The sequence below is a fragment of the Biomphalaria glabrata genome, chromosome 18 (assembly GCF_947242115.1).
Source record: "Biomphalaria glabrata chromosome 18, xgBioGlab47.1, whole genome shotgun sequence".
Taxonomy (NCBI): Eukaryota; Metazoa; Mollusca; class Gastropoda; family Planorbidae; genus Biomphalaria; species Biomphalaria glabrata.
In genome coordinates, this window is record NC_074728.1 from 17,651,032 (window position 1) to 17,672,108 (window position 21,077).

General features: G+C 36.0%; 1 protein-coding gene across 2 annotated transcripts in view; it reads left to right on the forward strand.

Moving 5' to 3' along the window:
* Positions 1–19,712, forward strand: part of LOC106067215 (uncharacterized) — a 63,762-nt gene extending 44,050 nt beyond the window's left edge. The window contains exons 17-21 of one of the 2 annotated variants that reach the window (XM_056017559.1): positions 1,725–1,854; positions 11,671–11,845; positions 13,908–14,112; positions 15,445–15,641; positions 16,427–19,712. In XM_056017559.1, coding sequence (XP_055873534.1) covers positions 1,725–1,854; positions 11,671–11,845; positions 13,908–14,112; positions 15,445–15,609 — 675 coding nt within the window. In that variant the 3' untranslated portion in view covers positions 15,610–15,641; positions 16,427–19,712. Of the gene's footprint in view, positions 1–1,724; positions 1,855–11,670; positions 11,846–13,907; positions 14,113–15,444; positions 15,708–16,426 lie in introns of those variants that run through there. The other variant, XM_056017558.1, reaches the window with a different exon arrangement.
* The last annotated feature ends 1,365 nt before the right edge of the window (positions 19,713–21,077 follow it).

The following is a 21,077-nucleotide window of genomic DNA, read 5'->3' on the forward strand; positions in this document are numbered from 1 at the left end:
AGTGATGGCTTTCCATAAAGTCCTGTTTAGTCTCTCTATTTGTCCGTTTCCTCTCGGACTGTAAGTGGGTCGTTCTACTGGTCGCGATTCCTCTCTCGTGGAGGTAATGCTGCACCACTGTAGACATAAATGAAGTTCCTCTGTAAGTGTGGACATACGCTGGAAATCCAAATATGGCAATAGTTCATAGAGACATTTTTTACAATAGTAGAAGAAATATCGGAACATGTAAATGTAAATGAGAATCTAGAAATATCATCTATAATGGTAAGTAGATATCTATTTCTTGAAACAGAAGAGAGAGGTCCTTTGAAATCCATACTGATTCTCTCAAAAGGTTGAGTCGCTTAAATCAGCTCTCCGGTCGGCTGTCGAAAGAAACAGGGCTTCAGCTCTGCACAAGTTTGACATTGTTCTATCACAGTTTTGAGTGTATCACAAGAAAATGGAAGATTTTTAGCCATTACGTAGTGCAATAGTCGAGTAACGCCCGGATGGCAAAGACTAGTATGCATCAATTTAAGGTCATTGCGAGTGACGGCAGATATATAATCAATAAGAAGAAAGAAATCAATTAGACAATTAATTACTGGTAATTCATTATTTCGTCTCATACCAACATGGAAAACTAATACTTTAGTATTGATATATATGACTAAATTTGTTGTATTTAGCCCCCTTTAATAATTGTTAACGCTATTTCTCTCTGACACATTCTCCTATCAAGTTGATACTTTAAACAAATATTCATTGTTCCTAACAAAACATTAATCAATAAACAAAAGTATTCAATTAGTACATTAATTTTTGGTAATTAATTATTTATTATTATAATAATAATAATTATTATTATTATTTATTTATATATTTATTTATTTATTATATTTTAAGGGAAATAACTTGTACATTATTGGTAGATATAGTTTTTAAGGAAGGAGTTCTTCCCCTTTATATACGTTTTTTTAAGGATATATATATATATATAATTCTCTTCTTCCCTCAAGAGTTTTGTCGAGTAGTAAGGAGTAAAGGAAAGATCACTCTGCGGATAGTCCATGAGAAAACAAGAGTGGGAGGGGGAGAACACGTAGTCACAACATAGCAGGGCAGGACCGTTGCAATATCACTCTGTTTTTTTTTTATTTAACGTTAAAATAGGGGGGGGAGAAGTAATCTAATCTGTAATAACTATCCAGGCGGCAGAGCACGCTCAAGAGTTTGGACACAATGGAAAGATCACTCTTTTATTTTTGTAACTCGGACGGAGGGAGTTATCCTAGGTAATTTAAGAGCGAAAAAAAAAAGAGAATTTTCGTCTGTATATTTCAGGAGATATGTATGAGTTTTCAAAATATTTTAATAATTTCCGGATATTTCCAGGACCTTTTTCATATGTTTTGCAATTTCAGGAGATTTCCAGGACCTCCTGACAGGAGGCTGCGGGAAATCTGTTATAAGTTATAAAATGGTTTAATTTAATAATTTATACACCTAAAATTAGCGCGGGTCCTATAAAAATGCGGGGCCTACTGAGGTCGCATAGGTTGCAGTGGCCTAAGGTTGGCTTGCAAAATAGCGGCGTATGGTACGCCGCCGGTCGAATAGTTTATTATATTTTGCTTGTTTTATGGTATGCTTCTAATGTATAAATAGAAAATTAAACTTATAAACTTTCCTTTAAAGTCCCACACTTTATAAATTCATTTTTTTTTTAATTCCAAAAGGGTTCCCTTCAAGACTTGTACAACCAACAAGGAAAAATACAAGAATCTAAATGCTTTAATTATGCTGAACAAATTTTGGAAGGACTACAGTATCTGCATTCCAGAAGAATTGCCCACATGAATATTAGATGTATGTTAATTGCAACTATATATACATATATATACTAATATATATATATATATATATATATATATATATATATATATATATATATATATATATATATATATATATATATATATATATAAATTGCTATGTAACTAATTGAAGGCAATCCATGCCATTACAAAAGTAAACTTTTTAACTGCTACTTTAAGTTTTAAAGTTGACATTTCTTGATCGTTGCTCTTCTTTTACTCTGAAAAACAACCATGATATTTACTTGAATTCAATGGCAAATGTTCCACAAAATTAATTTAGTTTTTAAAAAAAAATTTCTTTTCTTTTTATTTTCGCAAATTATACAATTATACTTTTTTTGACACGCATGTTACGTTATTCAAGCATTATATTTACAAAGGTTAAATCAATTCACAATGTATGGTTTGTCTAGTGAAAATGATTGTACATGTTATTTTTCCACACCCATACCAATACAAATAATAATCAATTAGTCAATTAACTATCGGTAATTAATTATTTTGGTATCTTGAACAAGGGAAAGAAATTGTATTTGACTGAACCTTCTTATCTTATCGCGTCCCGAGACATGACGTTAAACTGCGCTCCTCTTTCCTTAGCACTTTTGGAGCTCAAAAGTGCCCTACTTCTTTTCTATCATTGTGTCTGCCTCCTCTTTTCCTAAGTCTGCCTTCATTGATCATCACACTGTCTCCTTAACATTAAATTCTCACTACGTCCTAGACCAGTCCGTTTGCCGTGGACTGCGACGGGTAAGGGGGGATAAAGAGATCCTGGTGTTTGAGTGGTGGCTATCTGAGGATAAACCACAACAACACAATACTTTGGCTCCAAGTTCCCCCAGACCTGAGACCCAGATGGCCCGCTCTGGGTCAACCGGCTGGTCATGCCGAGCTACCACCATAGGTCGTCGACCTATGCTGGAGGGCGGTGGCTGGAGGGTCAATCAGGGAGCTGCTGTATCGGACACATGTCCGATGTAGCAGTTGACTGAGTATAGCACCTGTGTAGCCCCGGCGGGCTCATTCTGGACATCCGAATGGCCCGTCCCCTTGTTGGACTCGATGGCGGGTGGGGAGCACAGGTGCCGAATTAACAAAAATATATATGGACAAAAAAACACACACAAAACTACTTGCCCCAGACCTATGTCTGGGCAAGAAACGTCGAATTGATGATAAAAAAGAGGAGGTCCCAAAAAGCTGTGCCGTATGGCCATCATTTCTGGTGGTTAGGTGCACAGAGGAGGGAAAAAGCCTGACAAAGTTGAGCCCTTTTATTATCTATAAGTGACTCAAGTCAGTAGTGGGAGAGCCCAAGAGTGTGTCTAAGCTACACAAATCAATGGAACTCCTTGTAGAAGTAGACAGCAAGACACACTCTGATGGGCTTTTAAGATGCCGAAGACTCTGTGATCTCAAAGTGGAAGTCATGCCACACAAGAGTCTGAACACCAGCAGATGTGTAATCAGCTCTAGGGACCTACTGGAATGTTCCGAGAAGGAAATAGTGGAGGGCATTGAAGGAGTCACCCATGCCCGGCGCATTACCAGGCGCAGGGAGGGTGAGGAGGTCAAAACCGCCACTATTATCCTCACATTCGGAACTATGACACCGCCAGAGTATGTGAAGGCAGGATACCTACGAGTTCCAGTGAGGCCCTACATACCTAACCCCATGAGGATTATAAATTCATTTTTTTCAATGCCCATAACACCATGTGGGGATCCAACAATACCGACACAAGAGGTCGTATGCTGGAGGATATCTTCCTCCAACATGATTTATGCATACTTAATGATGCATCACCGACCTACTTGCACCCAGGAACTGGATCACTCACATCCATTGACCTCACCGTATGCGTCCCCGGACTTCTGGACGATTATACGATTATAAATGGTCAGTTAGCAATGATCTACGGGGAAGTGATCACTTCCCAATCATCATTACTAACAACCTCCCTTCATTGGGACGACCTCAGCGGTGAAAACTGAATAAGGCCGATTTGGAACAATTCCAAAAAAGATGCTCCGAGGATATCACAGAAAATATCCTCGATGAACAGAACCCAGCTGATACCTTTGCTAGCAAGCTACTAAGTATAGCCAGGAAAGTTGTACCCCTAACCTCTGCAAATCCAAAACGGCCTAGCAAACCATGGTTTGATACAGCTTGCAAAAGTGCTATTGGTGATAGGAAAAAACGACTGGCTGAGTTTATAAAGAATCCTTCCCAGGAAAACCTAAAGCTATTCAGGATAGCTAGAGCAAAGGCTAGACAAACCATACGGTCAGCCAAAAGAAATTCTGGAAAAGTTTTGTCGGCAGTCTGGATGCCAAAACTTCTGCTAGAGTGGTTTGGAAGGCAGTAAGGCGAATCAAAGGGAAAGAATCAAATGCAATAGGGCATTTGAAAAACCAAGGACGAACTGTCACGTCCCCCAGAGAAATAGCTGACTGCCTTGCATCCTCAATAGCAGAAAAATCATCCACTGCACACTACACGCCAGAGTTCCAAAAAGTCAAAACCAGGGAGGAAAGACACCCCATTGATTTCAGGTCAGAGAACAATGAAGACTACAACAAACCGTTCTCTCTTGAGAAACTGAGGGAATCGCTGGACAAGTCACATGACACAGCGCCTGGAGAAGACGAAATCCATTACCAGTTCCTCAAGCACCTTCCCGAACCCTCATTGGCAGTCCTGCTAGGGGTCTATAACTGTGTGTGGCAAACAGGCGCTTTCCCAAACAGCTGGAGGAAAGCCACAGTTATACCGATACCTAAACCGGGAAGAGACGGCTCTGACCCAGCTAATTATCGACCAATAGCACTAACAAGCTGCATCTGCAAAACCATGGAAAGAATGATTAACAGTAGGCTGGTCTGGTACCTGGAAAGTAATAAAGTGATCTCAAACTACCAGTGCGGATTCCGGCAGGGGCGGACAACAACTGACCACCTGGTAAGGCTGGAAGCTTATATTAGAAACGCATTACTCAGAAGAGAACATCTAGTAGCTGTATTCTTCGATATAGAAAAGGCCTATGACACAACCTGGAAACATGGCATTCTACGTGACCTGGCGCTTATGGGGCTTAAGGGACACCTCCCCCGTTTTGTGGAGGAATTCCTAAAAGATCGAAAATTTCAGGTTCGAGTGGGCAACTCCGCTTCTGACACTCATGACCAGGAAATGGGTGTACCCCAGGGCAGCATTCTGTCAGTCACCCTGTTCAACATTAAAATAAATAGCATCATAAATGCGCTGTCCCCTGGCATAGAGTGCTCTTTGTATGTTGATGACTTTGTCATTCTTACTTATGGGAAAAACATGAACACCTTAGAAAGAAAATTACAGTTATGTTTAAACAAAATTCAGGGTTGGGCAAACTATAATGGTTTCAAATTCTCAGACTCCAAAACAGTTAGTATGCATTTTTGTAATCTAAGGGGACTCCACCCAGACCCTGAACTATTTATACACAAAAAGAAGATCCCTGTCGTGAAAAATACAAAATTTTTAGGCCTCACCTTAGATTCCAAATTTAATTTTCTCCCCCACATGAAGGAACTTAAGAAGAAATGCCAAAAGTCATTAAACATACTAAGAGTACTCAGCCATACGGACTGGGGAGCTGACAGAGATACCTTGCTGCTGCTCTATCGGAGTCTAATTCGATCCAAGCTAGACTACGGATCCATAATATATGGAGCAGCAAGGAAGTCGTACCTAAAAATACTGGAACCAATACAAAATGCTGCCCTGCGTCTCTGTCTCGGCGCGTTTCGTACATCACCTATCCCAAGTCTCCATGTGGAGGCTGGAGAACTCCCCATGGATATAAAAATGAAAAAGCTTGCAATGCAGTATATAGTCAAGCTAAAATCCAACCCCACGAACCCTGCTTTCGACTCCATATTCAACCCCACAGAGGCAGAATTATACAATCGAAGGCCTAACGTCATACGGCCGTTGGGCCTTCGAATGAGAGAACCCATCCAAAATTTAACCCCACCCATTGACCAAATCTCTAAAATAGAAACCCCTCAGAATCCTCCTTGGCTAATGAATAAACCCAAATTAAATTTATCCTTCCTTAATTTCAAAAAAGAAAATACAGACCCAAGCATACTACAAGTCCACTTTAGGGAACTGCAGGAGAGCTATGGAGATTGTGGCACCATCTACACAGACGGATCCAAAATGGATGGAAAGGTCGCATGTGCCTGCTCCTTTCGGAACAAAACAATCTTCCGTAGACTCCCCGATGGCTGCTCCATCTTTACGGCCGAATTGCATGCAATATCGCTTGCACTTATGGCCGTTAAAGCATCAGAAAGGAGGAAATTTATAATCTGCTCCGACTCCAAATCTGCATTGCAAGCTTTGGGGCGGATGAAGACTGACATCCCATTGGTACATAAGAGCCTGAAGCTGTTGGACCATATAACAGCCGACCTTAAGGATGTCACCTTCATCTGGGTCCCTTCCCATGTTGGCATTGAGAGAAACGAAGCCGAAGACAGATAAGCAAAGAGAGCCCTAAATCATGCGGTGTCAGGAACCCAAATTCCCTGCTCGGACCTGAGACAAAGTATTGCCTCTACCACCTATCAAGAGTGACAGAACCGATGGGAGGCTGAGACTCACAGTAAACTCAGGCAGATTGTGGCGGATGTCAGGTGGCGGCCCACATCTAAGGGTCTGACAAGGCGTGGTAGCACGACCATGTCCAGACTTAGGATTGGCCACACCTACATCACGCACTCTTTTATACTGAAGAGAGAGGAGCCCCTACGTTGTGAGTACTGTGACTCTCGCCTCACCGTGGAACATATCCTCGTTGATTGCCCCAGATACCAGGATGTCAGGGAGAAATATTTCAGAGCCACTAATTTAAAAGCACTATTTGATAACGTCGACCCTGGGAGGGTACTGGGCTTTATCCGGGAGTAGGGGCTATCTACGAAGATCTGATTTATGAGTTTGTGGACATGTACTATTTACATTAGATTTTTACCAAATAATTAAATTTTTACTACCTTTACTATTTTAACTGTGAATAGACCTTGATTTTAATGATATGACTGTATAGAATCTGGCCCTTGTTGTTTAGAGAGAGAGTAGTCCTTAAGCGACTGCAGGCACGACATGGCCTAAACTGGCCTAATAAAAAAAAATAAAAATCTTATCTTATCTTATATAATACAGACGTTACTTCAAAAAAGAAGATGATTACGTCCTACGCGTAATGCATTTAGTCATGCATATTAACCAATGACTTAAATTCTGCCAAGTCACTGGTTTTCCTGGCTAGCTCAGGCAACCCATTCCATGCTCTAATAGCACTAGGGAAGAAGGAGTAGTTGTACAAATTTGTCCTAGCATATGGGACGAGGAATGTGCCTTTATCTTTGTGTCTTTAAGAATATTTTATTAAATTTTGTTTTTGTATTTCAACATTATTGTTCAGTGTTTCATGTATAATTGCTACTTTACATTTGAGTCTTCTGTCCTGAAGGCTTTCTAATTTAGTGATTTTACTAAAGGTGTTACTCTAGTCAAATGTGAATATTCGTTTGTTATGAATCTCTTTGCTCTAGTTTGTGTCTGTTCCAGTTTCTTAATGTTTTCTTGAGTTGAGGGGTCCCAAACGAAGGATGCATATTCTATTATTGGCCTAACCAAGGTTAAATAACATTTTAGTTTTATGTTCTTATTTGATTTATAGAAATTTCTTTTAATAAATCCTAATGCTTTGTTTGATTTTTATATAGTTTCATCAATATGTGGATTCCATGACAGTTTTTCATTTATTATAACACCTAGGTATTTTGCGTTTTTAGTCTGTGTTACTGGTTTGCCATGAATAAGATAAGTGGAATTAATTTGTTTTAGTTTTTTTTGTTACTCTTAACAACTGACATTTTTCTGGGTGGAAAGACATGCTCCAATTTGATTCCCATTTCTGTAATTCATCAAATTCTCTTTGTAAAATATCTGTGTCTTGTGTTGTTTTTATTGTTCTATATATTATACAATCGTCTGCAAATAATCTCACTTTTGTTCCTGAAGTAATGCAATTAGGTAAATCATTTATGTAAATTAAAAATAGTAGTGGACCTAAGACTGTTCCTTGAGGTACACCTGAGTTTACTGTTATTGGTGTTGATTTAGAGCCATTTATTATTACAGTTTGTTCTCTCCCTATCAGAAAATCTCTAATCCACTGATGCAATGGGCCACTAATTCCGAAATATTTTAATTTTTTAAGCAAGCTATGGTGGGGAACTTTGTCAAAAGCCTTTGAAAAATCTAGTAAGATAGCATCTATTTGTTCACTATTATCTAAACTAGTGTTTCCCAAACTTTTTCCGTAACGGAACATATCGCACATTCTGTGAGCTTAACGTAACACTTAGCTTTTTTTAAATGAGAGATTAAGTTACTTCGTGGCCTACACGTTAATTATTCCATTAGTTCGTGGAACACCTTTTCGGGCCTCGCGAACACAAGGTTTTCGCGGAACACAGTTTTGGAAACACTGATCTAAACCTTTTGAAAAATCATCAATTAGTCCTATTAGTTGTGTTTCACATGATCTATTTTTCCTAAAGCCATGTTGGTATGGAGTGAGGACATTATGTTAGTCTAAGTGGTTTATGATGTTGCTACATATTATGTGTTCTAGGATTTTACATGTGATGCTGGTAAGTGATATTGGTCTGTAGTTTATTGGGTCTGATTTTTCTCCTTTTTTAAATAAGGGGGTGACATTAGTTTCTTTTCAGTCCTTTGGTACTCTGCCCTGGTTTAGCGATGCCTGAAAGAGTATTTTGAACACTGGGGCTAGCTCATGGCTTAGTTCTTTGAGTAATCTAGCTGGAATACCATCAGGTCCAGACGCTTTATTTGGTTTGGTGTTGGCTAATAGAGTTTTGATTCCATTTTCTTCGACTACTATATCTTTTATGTTGTCTACTTGGTTCAAATTAAATAATATGTCTTTGTCTCCTGGGGCTGAGAATGCTTATGCAAAGTATTTGTTTAGGATGTTTGCTTTAGTTCTATTATCATTACGTATTATGTTATGCTCATCTTTTAATTGTGCTATGTCTGTTTCCATTTTCTTAGACTTAATTATGACCATAGGTTTTTGTGGGTATCTTTAAATATTACATTGTTTATGTATTCACTCTGCAGCTGTCTGCTTACTTTTTGGGTTAGGTTTTTAATTTTTATATACTTTTTGTAAACTCTTTCTGAATTAGTTTCTTTAAATTTTCCTGGTGGTAAAAGCTGAATTAGTCCCCTTCATAGGTCGCTTCTTGAAAGTAAGTTTGGGCTAAATAACAGCTAACTATACAATATTCTATCATCATATCTCTTCATTAGCAGAATGATTAGTATGTCAGTTTTTGGAGGCTTGAGCCATAAGAATGAATTCAGGTCGTTAGGTCGTTAACCTTTTTTTTTATTTAAATGCCTTTAAAAAGAGTTTACACATATTTCTTTCCCCACCCGTTCCATTGGACCAACTGGTCCAGGTAAGTGATAGGATTATAGCCTATTAAGAAAGCTAAAAGCATGAAATAGCGATACACACAAACAAGTGATAAAAATATTTCTAAACGCACAGATTATAATTGTTGGTCTATATCTATTACAAATTTAATAACAAGACAAATTAAAACTAATTGATACAATCACACTTCCTAAACTTTGTTTGTTTAAATAATACAATATAATGTATAAATATAATACAGACTTTATTTTAAAAAAAAATGATTACGTCCTACGCGTCTTGCATTTAGTCATGCATATTAACCAATGACCTAAATTCTGCCAAGTCACTGGTTTTCCTGGCTAGCTCAGGCAACCCATTCTGCTCTAATAGCACTAGGAAAGAAGGAGTAGTTGTACAAATTTGTTCGAGAATATGGGACGAGGAATGTGCCTTTATCTTTGTGTCTTTCAGAGTATTTTATTAAATTTTGTTTTTGTATTTGAAGATTATGGTTCAGTGTTTTTTATGTATAATTGCTAATTTACTTTTGAGTCTAGGGTGTAATCGCAACTCTTACTATGCGTAATTCATTTTGTTGGAGAACATGTCCCGCAAACCTCACGCGACGCCCTTTCACAATCTTACTAATGGGTCGACTCCCAGTTTGGCATAGGATTTCCTTCATTGAGACCCGATCTCTATAACTGACTCCTAAAATCCGTCTTAGCCATCTTTGTTTGGCCACGTTTAGACTTTTTCAATTTCGCCAGATGACTATTTATTGCACTTTATTAATGTAGTCCAGCCACTGATAGAAATGTGTAACCTCTATGGCTACGCGCTTGGAATTAGGTCACTGTAGTTTGCTTTAGATTTTATATCAAAAAGGGAAGTTTTATCGTCTAAATCATTTTAATTGGGGGGGGGGAGTAAACTATAAAATCTGGGGAGTTGTTTTTTTTTAAATTCTAAAACCCATTAGCTACGGTCATAGAATTTGGTGACTGTACTTTGCTTTAGAATAAAATTGAAGATAGAGGTTTTCAACCTCAAAACTCTCTATATGGAAGTATTTAAAATAAAGACTCTTATGAGGGGTTTTAAACTTTAAAAAAAAACTATCTGGAGGAGGGGGTTTAAACTCAAAACCCTCCTTGTCTTGGCGACACTCATAGAATTTTGAGTGTGTGGGCCTAATTTTCTTTTTTTTTTATATTGAAGACGTATTATTTTAGCTTTAAAACCCGCTGGAGGGGGTTTAAGCTCATAACCCTCTTTGGATACGATCATAGCATTTTGAGTGAATAATAAGCTTTTTTTTTAAATGAAAAAGGTATTTTATAGCTTTAAATTCCGCTGAAAAAGGGTTTAAAAACCCTTTCGCTACGCTCATAGATTTGTTAGTGTGCAATTCGCTTTTTTTTATATTGAATGGGTATTTCTTTTAGCTTCAAACCCCACTGAAGGGGGTTTAAACTCAAAACCCTTTGGCTACGTTCATAGAATTTTGAGTATGTAATTTGCTTTGTTATATTGAAGAGGTGGTTTTTAGCTATAAATCCTGCTGGAGGGGGTTTTAAACACAAACCACTCTTGGCTCTACTCATAGAATCTGGTGACTGATATATGGAAATTCATATAATGAAGAGTGGGTTTTATCCGTAATTTCGGAGGTGGTTTTAAAATCAAAATTTTCCTTAGCTATGCGCTTGGAAACAGGAGATTCTCGTTTGCATTCTTTCTTTTTTTTTCCGCTTTTTTTTTATGAAAAGGGGGATTTAACTGCAAAATTCCCTGATAGGGGTTTGTAAACTCATAACCCCATTGGCTGCGCTGGGACAAGTGATGGTTTAGTATTAAAATCTCACCTAAAATAAATATAATCAAAGCAAAAATCAGTCACTAAATTCCTATCCCCCCTCCTGCGGGGGGAGGGGATCTCATTTAGTGAGAGGGGATTTGAACCCCAAACCCCTCTTGCTACTCCCATGCTTGTATATATCATCATTATAAATATCTTGGCTGCTGAACGAAGAGCTACTCAGTCATTTATGCTAGATATATGAATGTTTAATGCACATTGTGATAACCTACTCTAACAATGCCATCAATTACTACAAATACAAAAATCTATAACTCCATGTTATCACAGATAGAGGGTCCTTATGAATTAACGAGGTGACATCAACATTTTGTTTAAAATCAATCTTAGTTCATTTTAATTATAAATACAATATATGACACTGAGATATTGATTTATAATAATAAATTTTATCATATATTTTGAGCAGGTGAAACAATTGTATTTGAAACAGAAGACAAACTACGAATCGCTGGATTGTCTCACATAATAATAGGGCGTCAAATGATATCGTCTGCTGATTATGGCAAAGAAAGATGGACAGCACCGGAAGTGTTCAATGAAGCACATGGTCATGGTTTCTATGATTACCAATCAGATATATGGTGAGACTTAATAATATTTCTTTATATCAGTTCTACTCATTTCATCTGTCCCTTGACTTTCGTCGTTATGGGTGCTGTGACACTTTGTGAAACCAAATCCCTCTACTTTTCCCAGTCAGCAGCTGTTCTAAGCAGGATATCAAGAGAGAGGCCGGTCCATTCTTTTATGTCATACAACCAACTTTTCTTTGGATGGCCTTTTTTTCTTCATGCTTCACTGCACACTTGAAGAATGGCTTTTGATAGTGAGTAATTTCTTACAATATGTCCAAACCATCTCGGCTTTAGTCTCGTCACCGTATTTAGGAACTCTTCCTCTTTGCCATACAAAGTGTTGACTTGTAAATGCATAAACTCATTTCTTTTCCTTGTATCTGATACGCAACATTTTTCTGTAGCTTGGATTCTTCTTTCAGCTTTATCGCTTCACCTACGTCTGACTCTTGAATCGAAGCCTCGCAAAGCTCTCTGTAATCTCAAGGTGTTTTGTTATTTAGACTGCAGTTGGGATTTTTCTCGAAGTTATACAGATCTTTGCAATATTTTATCTACTTCTAAGCATATCTGCTTTTTCAATTAGAAGAGAGCCATCGTTGTTTTCAATCCTTATGGTTCGAGCTTGTGTTGGTGTTTGATATGTTTTTCTTGCCATTGCCAACTTTCAAGCTAATATTATAGTGGACTGTTCTATTGTCTATTTTTCTTTTGTCGAATTCATTTTTATGCGTATATCTTTCTTGGTTAAACTGTATTCTTCTGACAGCAAGAAATTAACTTTCTTTTAGTTTTCTTCTTGCATCTCATAAATCAATGTTCTTTTTGTGAACCATAACATAATTTTGCTTTCGCTTTTTCCCTAGGACTTCACAGACCAACTCTTGTAATACTGTTCTGATAGTATCCGTGAGTCAATGTTAAGATCTGCACATTTAAATTTCCCGATGGCCTCAAACAATTCATCAATGTTTGGGTCTTTTAATTTTTCAATGTCGTATTTAATGCTTCAGTTCGTAGGTATGCGATTCTTTTTAATTTCAATTTCACAGTCATCAAAACCATGTCAAGGTCACTACCTATGTCAGCTCCGGGGAAAGTTCTAGTTTTGGCTTTGTTGAAGCTTGGTTTAAACAATAGATAGTCAATCTGGCTTTGCGTTGTGTTATGTGGTGCGTGCCAAGTAATTGTTTGGGATGGTTTGCGTGGGAATAAGGTGTTAGCTACAGTGGATTTACAGCTGCTGAAAGAATCTAAGAGGCTCAAACCTCGGTTGTCCAAAACGTCCAGTAGTTCCTGCCCATTGCTCAAATGTATTCTCTCTATCCTGGCATTCCAAGCTCCAACAACTGTGTTTCTGTTTAATAACTTGATTGTTTTAAAGTGTGTCTCAGTAGCATACTCCGCTGCCGAATTCCTGCGACACCTTAATAACATTCATCTGACCATACAGTTTAATCTATAGATTAGATTGATAGATAAATAGATAAATTGATTGATTGATTAAAAAATTGATTAATTGAAATAAAGATTCATTGATTCATTGACTTGATAGACAAATAAGTACATAAAAAGATGATTGATTGATTGGCTATTACAAAGAGAGTGCTTGGTTCATTGATATTCATATAGATAGATAGATATTTTGAACGAAAGATCGATATATTGATTGATTGATTAACATATTGATTTATTGATTTTAGAGTAGATAAATGGATAGATAGATAGATTGATTGACTGATCGTCTGACTGATTGGTTGATTGATTCATTGATTAATGGGTTAATTGATTGACATTTTAATTGATTGATTTATTGATTGATTTTAATGAGATAATTTGAAAGTTGAACATAATTTGTATTTTTATGCGTCTTTCAAGATAACACATTTTCTAATTTTTCTAGCGTTGATCTAGTTACTGCACACTGACAAGTTGCTAAATCTAGATATTTTTAGATTGCATCTACAAAAAAAGTGAAATTGTGTGCTTGAAATCGGAAAAAAAAAATTGCAATAGTATGCTTGGATTTCTTACTTTACCGTAATGTATATAACACATATTTATCCAGGAGTCTTGGTTGTACTGTTGTGGAGATGTTGACAGCAGAATGTCCATATGCTTATGAGAAGTACCTGCCATCAGTAATTATTACCATTGGAATGGGGATACCTCCAGAAACTGGACAAAGTCTGTCAACTAGGATGAAGAATTTACTTCAGAAAACTTTATGCGCTGATCCGTTTAAGAGATTGGGAGCGAAAAATATCCTTAAAGTAAGTTCATATGCAAAATAAGACATTTCGAGTCTTTCGGAAAAATGTGGTCATATACTAATGCAAAATGTGACCTATTAACCTGTTCATTCACACTCAGACTAGCACTTAGCCCACTTGACTAGACGACACGGACAGTACTACAAGGTATTAGATCATTTAATATTTAGGGGGCGAGGTTGAACACAGGTAAAATGCTCGGCTTCAGAACGGAGGCGTTACAAGGCATTAAGTTGTATTGGATCAAATCTGAAAGTATATCAATACATTAATTAACATGTATGACTATATTGACCTAGGGATACGATTAGGACGTAATCATCTTTATTTATTTTTTTGAAGTAACGTCTTTATCTTTCATAGGATCTGATGTGAAAATTGTTATTGAGACTATTTATTCATCTAGTGGCTCTACTTATTCCTGGCTTTAGATAACCCGAAAGTTACAGGCAAATTTATTGATAAAAAATTAAATAAGGGCGCTATTACATAGAGTAAGAAATAATAGTATTCTTAACATCGTTCTATCAAAAAAAAAACTAAAAAGAAAACACATTTTTGGCCTACAGTTAATTTAATTCGCTTTAAATTTAACACTTCCATTTTTTTTTTGCTGTCAGAAATAGTCTAACCGCTTATGTCTATACAATTTACGGGTGAATCTTCCTTTGATCTACCAGGCTAACCTTCCCGACACGCCATTTATGTAACGGCCCCATGAGGGACGGCGCCTGGATGTTACTTAAAAAGCGTGATACGATCGGTTAATCTGGTAGATCAAAAGAAAATGACGGGAAGCCCTGTTGGGCAGCCTTCGACGCGTCTCTAGTCCGCGAGTCTGGAGTGTCCGTATCCACCGGAAGTAAACGCAAAACTAAATTTCGAGTTTATCCCCGATTCTCACCCCCCCCCCAACCCGTCAGGCGGAAGGGTGAATGTGAGGTGTGCGCCGTTTATTCAGGCAGGTAGAAGGGAGCTCTTGTTCGCTTTTGCTGGCCAAAGGGTTCCAAGTGCGATGCACAACTCTACACGACGATTACAAATGATGAATCTTCAAATAATAATTTCGACGTGTAATTAAATTCATCTCTTTTTGTCAACATTAACAATAGTAGATATTTTAATTTATATAATCTATTTCATCAGGAACTATAACTTATACTTATAGTTGCCCTTATAAGTATTTTCTTGTAAATACATTCATAGTTTATATATTTGCAAACATTTAACACAGTGAGTCTTAATAAATGCCTCGATAATATATTCATCCTTTTCTTACAATATTTAGAGTTTTGTTGACATTCTAGTCCTTTTTTTTATACATTGTTACAGATTTTACGCAGTGTTGAAGGTGATATCTACATACCCGTTGATATGAATCCCAGTTCGTCTAAAGCAGTGATCCCCAAAGTGGTCTATATAGACCCCCAGGGGTCTACAACGACTTCCAAGGGGTCTACGAAATTGAAAAAAGGAATTGGGGTCTACGAGATGTAAATAAGGGTCTACGAGAGTGGATCTCTATTTAAGTTGGTCGTGATTTTGATTATATCCTACTTTGTACACTGGCAGTGTACGTTTTTCAAAAACTTATATGACTGTTAAAGTTTTTTTTCTATTTTTTCTTTTGTTTTCGTTTGAGAACATGTTTGTCTACGTTTTGCCACGTGCTGTTTGACTTTTACAATTGCGTTTTAGTATTTTATTGCGCTTGAAAGTGACAACATTGTCAAAACTTAAAAAAATTGAAACCTGTTCGGAAAATGTAAGTAATAACATATTTATGTAAATATTTTCAAATATAACTAATTGATTTAGAAACATAAAGTATCCTAGTATTATAATTAATTAATAGATTTAACACTTGTAGCATGGTCTTTTCAAATGTTAACTTTTTGTAACGTATTCTCCCAGTGTACATGGCAGGATATGCCACTGTAGGAATCAATTACTGATATATGAATCGAAATAGATCAAGACTTCATTTAGAACATAGATTTGTTTGTTTTAACCAATATTATCATGTATTATTGCTTTACAACATGCATTCTCTTATAATTGCAAATTATAGAACTAATTTTGATGGTTATAAGTTTATTATTTGAAAACATATAAACAATAATTTAATTAATCCTTTTATATATATATTTTTTTGTTTTATTTAACTTCATGCAGTTCTCCTAGGCTATGGTATTTTAACTGACTGTTTAGAAAAATATTTGTCCCATTAGCAAATTATAATCCTATTGATGTATGGTTATGTAAAAAAAAAAGCTATAATAATAATTATAGATATGTATAATATTTTTTTTAGGGTCTCAAGTAAATATTAACAGTTCACAATGCCATCATTAAGAATTAAGATGAGAACCTGATAACTATTAGTAAATAAATGAATTAGACAAAAGCATGATTGAGTTTCAGTGACATTAGAATCGTATAACTTGTTATTAGGTCCTTGTGTGTTATGTCATAACATAATATGTTTACCTCTATGACACCGTTATTTATTATGTATACTTAATTTTACAATTTAATCACAATTAGTATAGCTAATTAGCAGAGCTAATATCACAAGAGAATTGAGTCTTTAGACTTTATCAAAGCTAACAAACTTTAAAATACCAAAATTATGACTGCGACCCAATGAAAAGAATTAGAAAAAAATGGAATTTATGATTATTACATAACTGATAAGCATATGAACATACGAATATACGAGCATATAAAGTATGTTTGGTTCAACCGCACTTCAAATATTAAAATCTTTGCTTATGGATATGATCTTTGAATATCTCACTATTGTATTATTATTTGTTGTTGTAAAAAATATATCTGGATAGTACTGGTTAGTACCAGATAATGTTGCACATTTGATGCCTATTTTTTTTACTATATTGTTATAATTTTTAGTAAAATAAATCATTAAAATATACTTTTTTTGCATTAAAATGCTTAATTTGTGTGTTTTCCAATGTTATAACTAATGTGTTTTCACTTCAAGATTGTAAAAAAAATATATTTTTTTTTTATATAATGTTCCTCATGGGGCCACTTCCTGCTACGTACACTGCCAGTGTACATCTCACAGAATCGTTACTATATGGAATTTTTCAAAAATTCTTTTTGCAGTGTCTTAGTTTGACCAATAGAATTTGATATTTAATAGAAAATTTATATTTAATGCAGGAATAAAGTTTTGGGGGTAAATGGGATAATGGAACCATTATCTTATACAAATATAAATTATTTGAAAAATTATTTTAGAACCTTATTTAAATAGCTTAATTTAGTCTACAGGGAATTTATATGGTCAAATTTAATTATGAAATTTCACAGTGGTATTTATGTATGAAAATTTAGCTTCTTTCCATGTCAAACTTATATTGCCTTTGTGTAATTTACTGACACTTTGAAACCACCTAAGTTAGAGTATTTGTTTAGACAATGCCATCTTAATAAAAAGGATGTAGATTTGAAACGCTTTTGAACAATCAATAATAAAATTGAGAAAAGATATATAGTGGACAAAATCTTTGCTTTGGCATCAAAAAGAAAAGATGATGGTCTGCAAGTATCTTAAAGTATCTTTTACTTATTGCAAAATTTTGAAAAAATCACACAATAGGCCAAATTGAAGAATATCCCACAGCTGTCATTGACATTGATACGCCATTTTTATCTGGGAAAGTTGAAGCATGTGTGTTGGAGAGGCCTGCAGCTGACGTGGAGAGGTGGAACGGGACTTTGAAACGATTATAAGCAAAGTAGCACTAGACAGACCAGCAGACTGGGACATGTTCCTAATACAAGTGAAACGAGTCAATATTGCCTGGTAATAAAATAATTTTATTGGCGAATGTTCGTTTTATTATAGATAAAGAAATCCACTAAAAGCTTCTTTTTGCAAAAACTGATAATCAATATTGAATGTTTTTGAAAGACTACTATAAAGAAAAAGCCATCCCTTGAACTATGATGCCAGTAGCAACAAATGGAGATCACCTTTCATGGTTGGGTCCAAGGGTGGATAGTGAAAAAATGGTAGATGCTTGAATCTCTTCAAGTTGTTATTAACGCAGTTAACCCAAGCAACACATCTAATAACTTGCTCAAATGTGTTGAGAAAATGACCAGAACTTTCATCAGTTTTTCCTTCACACTGAAGTGGGATGGTTGTCCAAAAGCTTTATTTTAATTTTTTTTTTTTCTTTTTGACACTGTATTGAAGTTCTTGGATGTCAAAGATCTTATTTTAAAACGAAATTTATTCGGATGATGAGTATACATTGCTTTTTTTTTAACAGACTTGTTTCATATATCTATTAGGTTAACTTACATGTGGTCATAGGCGTAGCCAGGATTTTTTTCGATGGGGGATTTTCGCAACCCAACCTCACCTCCAGCTACGCCCATGCATGTGGTCACCTAATTTCTAATGTCCATTAGATATCGTTGAAAACAACACATTGGAAGTCAGAAAAAAATAATTCATCAATCTTAGCTAACCAGGGGGTCTACCGAATCCTGGAATCCTGGAAAACATGACAAGGGGTCTACGAACCAAAAAAGTTTGGGAACCACTGGTCTAAGGTGTAACTGAACAAAGTGTAAGGGTCTGCATAACATTCCTGATGCTAAAAATTTTTAAAAAATATATCACTTATTTTCCCGTTCATCACTCGAGTTTAGTTTCTAGAAGTGTCAGTCTACTTTCATTGCTGCGACTGTTCCAGGTTTTTTTTTTAATTTTCATTTTTGTCAGATTTGTCGTGTCTTTTGGAGATGAAAGTTGTTTGATTTTGATATGGAAACTGATTCTAAATTGTTACCCGAATATGCATGAACACTTCTTTTAATTATTTGTTTTTTTCCTCAAACCAAAATTATTTTATTCGTTTGTCTACTTTTGGGATACAAATACTTATATAATAATTGGTAACATAGCCTATTGTTACATGCATGCAAATAAAATATATTTTGCTTTTAAATTTAATTTAAAAAAAATTAAACACGAATTAATAAAATGTATTTTCGTACTTTTAAAATTACAATCATTTTGATCCCAACATATAACCCTTTTTTTTTTATAAATATCGGAATGTAAAACATAACCGGTACTCTAATGGTATTCTGCTAATATTTGTTTTTGCTTATGTCAATATAAAGATTTTGAATACTTATATATATTCATACCTATGTTGCATTTCTTTTCATATACATTCTTCCTGATTATGATATTTTTTTTTGCAATAATTTCTTGGTTGCTAATTTAAAAATGTTTGGTTATTATATTTAGTATATGTATTCAATTTAACCTGTTTTTTAAATTAATTTGATGGTTTTATTCTGATTACTTATTATATCCATCAAAAAGACATTACCGTCGTTGAATGAATAGACGAACGGCTAAAGATTTGGAAAATATTACCATTCATTAGTACCTTTTTTAAAGCAATCTCTCTCTCTCTCTCTCTCTCTCTATATATATATATATACGATATATCGTAGTTGAAAAAATACAGTATTAACATAAATTACCATTTTAAACCCCAATCGTTAACGAATTTTTTTCTACCAATAAATATAAACTTCATTCATTTTTTACGTTGAACATTTATTCTATAAAGTAGAAAGTAAGGTGTATGTATGTATACATGTATGTATACATGTATGTATACAGGTAGATTAGTTGCGCCAGCAGGCAGCAGTCGTGTTTTTTCGTCTCTCGTTTTGGAGGATTTTTGTGTTCCTATTTTCTAGAGCTAAGTGATCTTTCTTATACCATTAGATTTGTGTAGATTTCGTCTATAGATTGGTGTATTTAGTTCGATAGATTTAAGTCACGTTAATTAAATTTAATTAGTTTTTGTATTCATTTACTATCCTTTAGTTTAACAAGCATCTATATAAACAGTAACAGAGTGATACTCATAGCCCGAGGGATTGATGTGCTTGATAAAACCGTGTACCGTGGCCACTACATAGCAGTCGGAGCGCAAACCTGTGTGTCATCAGTCCTAGTGTGTCAAATCACCTACTGGAGTCATGGACCCTTATCTATTACGTTGCATAGGACGCACATGTGTGTTACTCAAATCACGACTAGATAGCGAGGTTTTCCGAAATATTCGTCGACTTGGCATCGGGCGTAAACTGCCGACAGTTCGTGGGTCTAGGGCTGGGCGTCTTATTCGCCTATGGTATAACCCATCGCAATTCAACTCAACAGATACATGTCACACAGTTTCCAGGACTCTTAACTGTGTTGTTAACCCCACCCCTACCCCTGTCATTTCTTCTACGACAGAGTTCAGCAGTTCCCTACTAAACTGTTTTATTAACCACCCCACCCCTATTACTCACACGACAGAGGTCAGATGTCCCCATCAAAAACCTATAATTCGGGATATTACTCCTCCGGTGTCTTCAAAATGTGCTACGCCTCTGGTGACTATATCCTCCAGTCTGCTTAAAATAATGCACCTCAACGCCCAGTCATGCAGTAACAAAGCTCTTGAGCTTGCAGACACCATCACTGATGATAGCTACGACATCGTTTTCCTTAGTGAGACATGGTTTAAAGAAGTTGGTGATGAGCCAAGAACCATTGAGCTAACGCCACCAGGCTTTCTTTTAAAGAGTCTACCTCGAAAAACAGGCAGCGGAGGGGGCTTAGCAATACTGTACAGAGATAGTCTAGCCAAGTATGTAACAATAAGACCTGAAAGCTCAACGTACACCACCTTTGAGATGTGCGAGTTTCGCCTTTCCCACCACAGTAGAACACTGACTTTTATTTTCCTGTACCGCCCACCACCAAGCAAGAGAAATAAATTGACAACAAAAGTTTTCATCGAAGAATTTCAAGACCTCCTTGACAGTCACATATCAACAAAAGATCTATTTGTCATAGGCGATGTGAACTTGCATTTTGACAGTGAAAATGAGACATACGCGGTGTC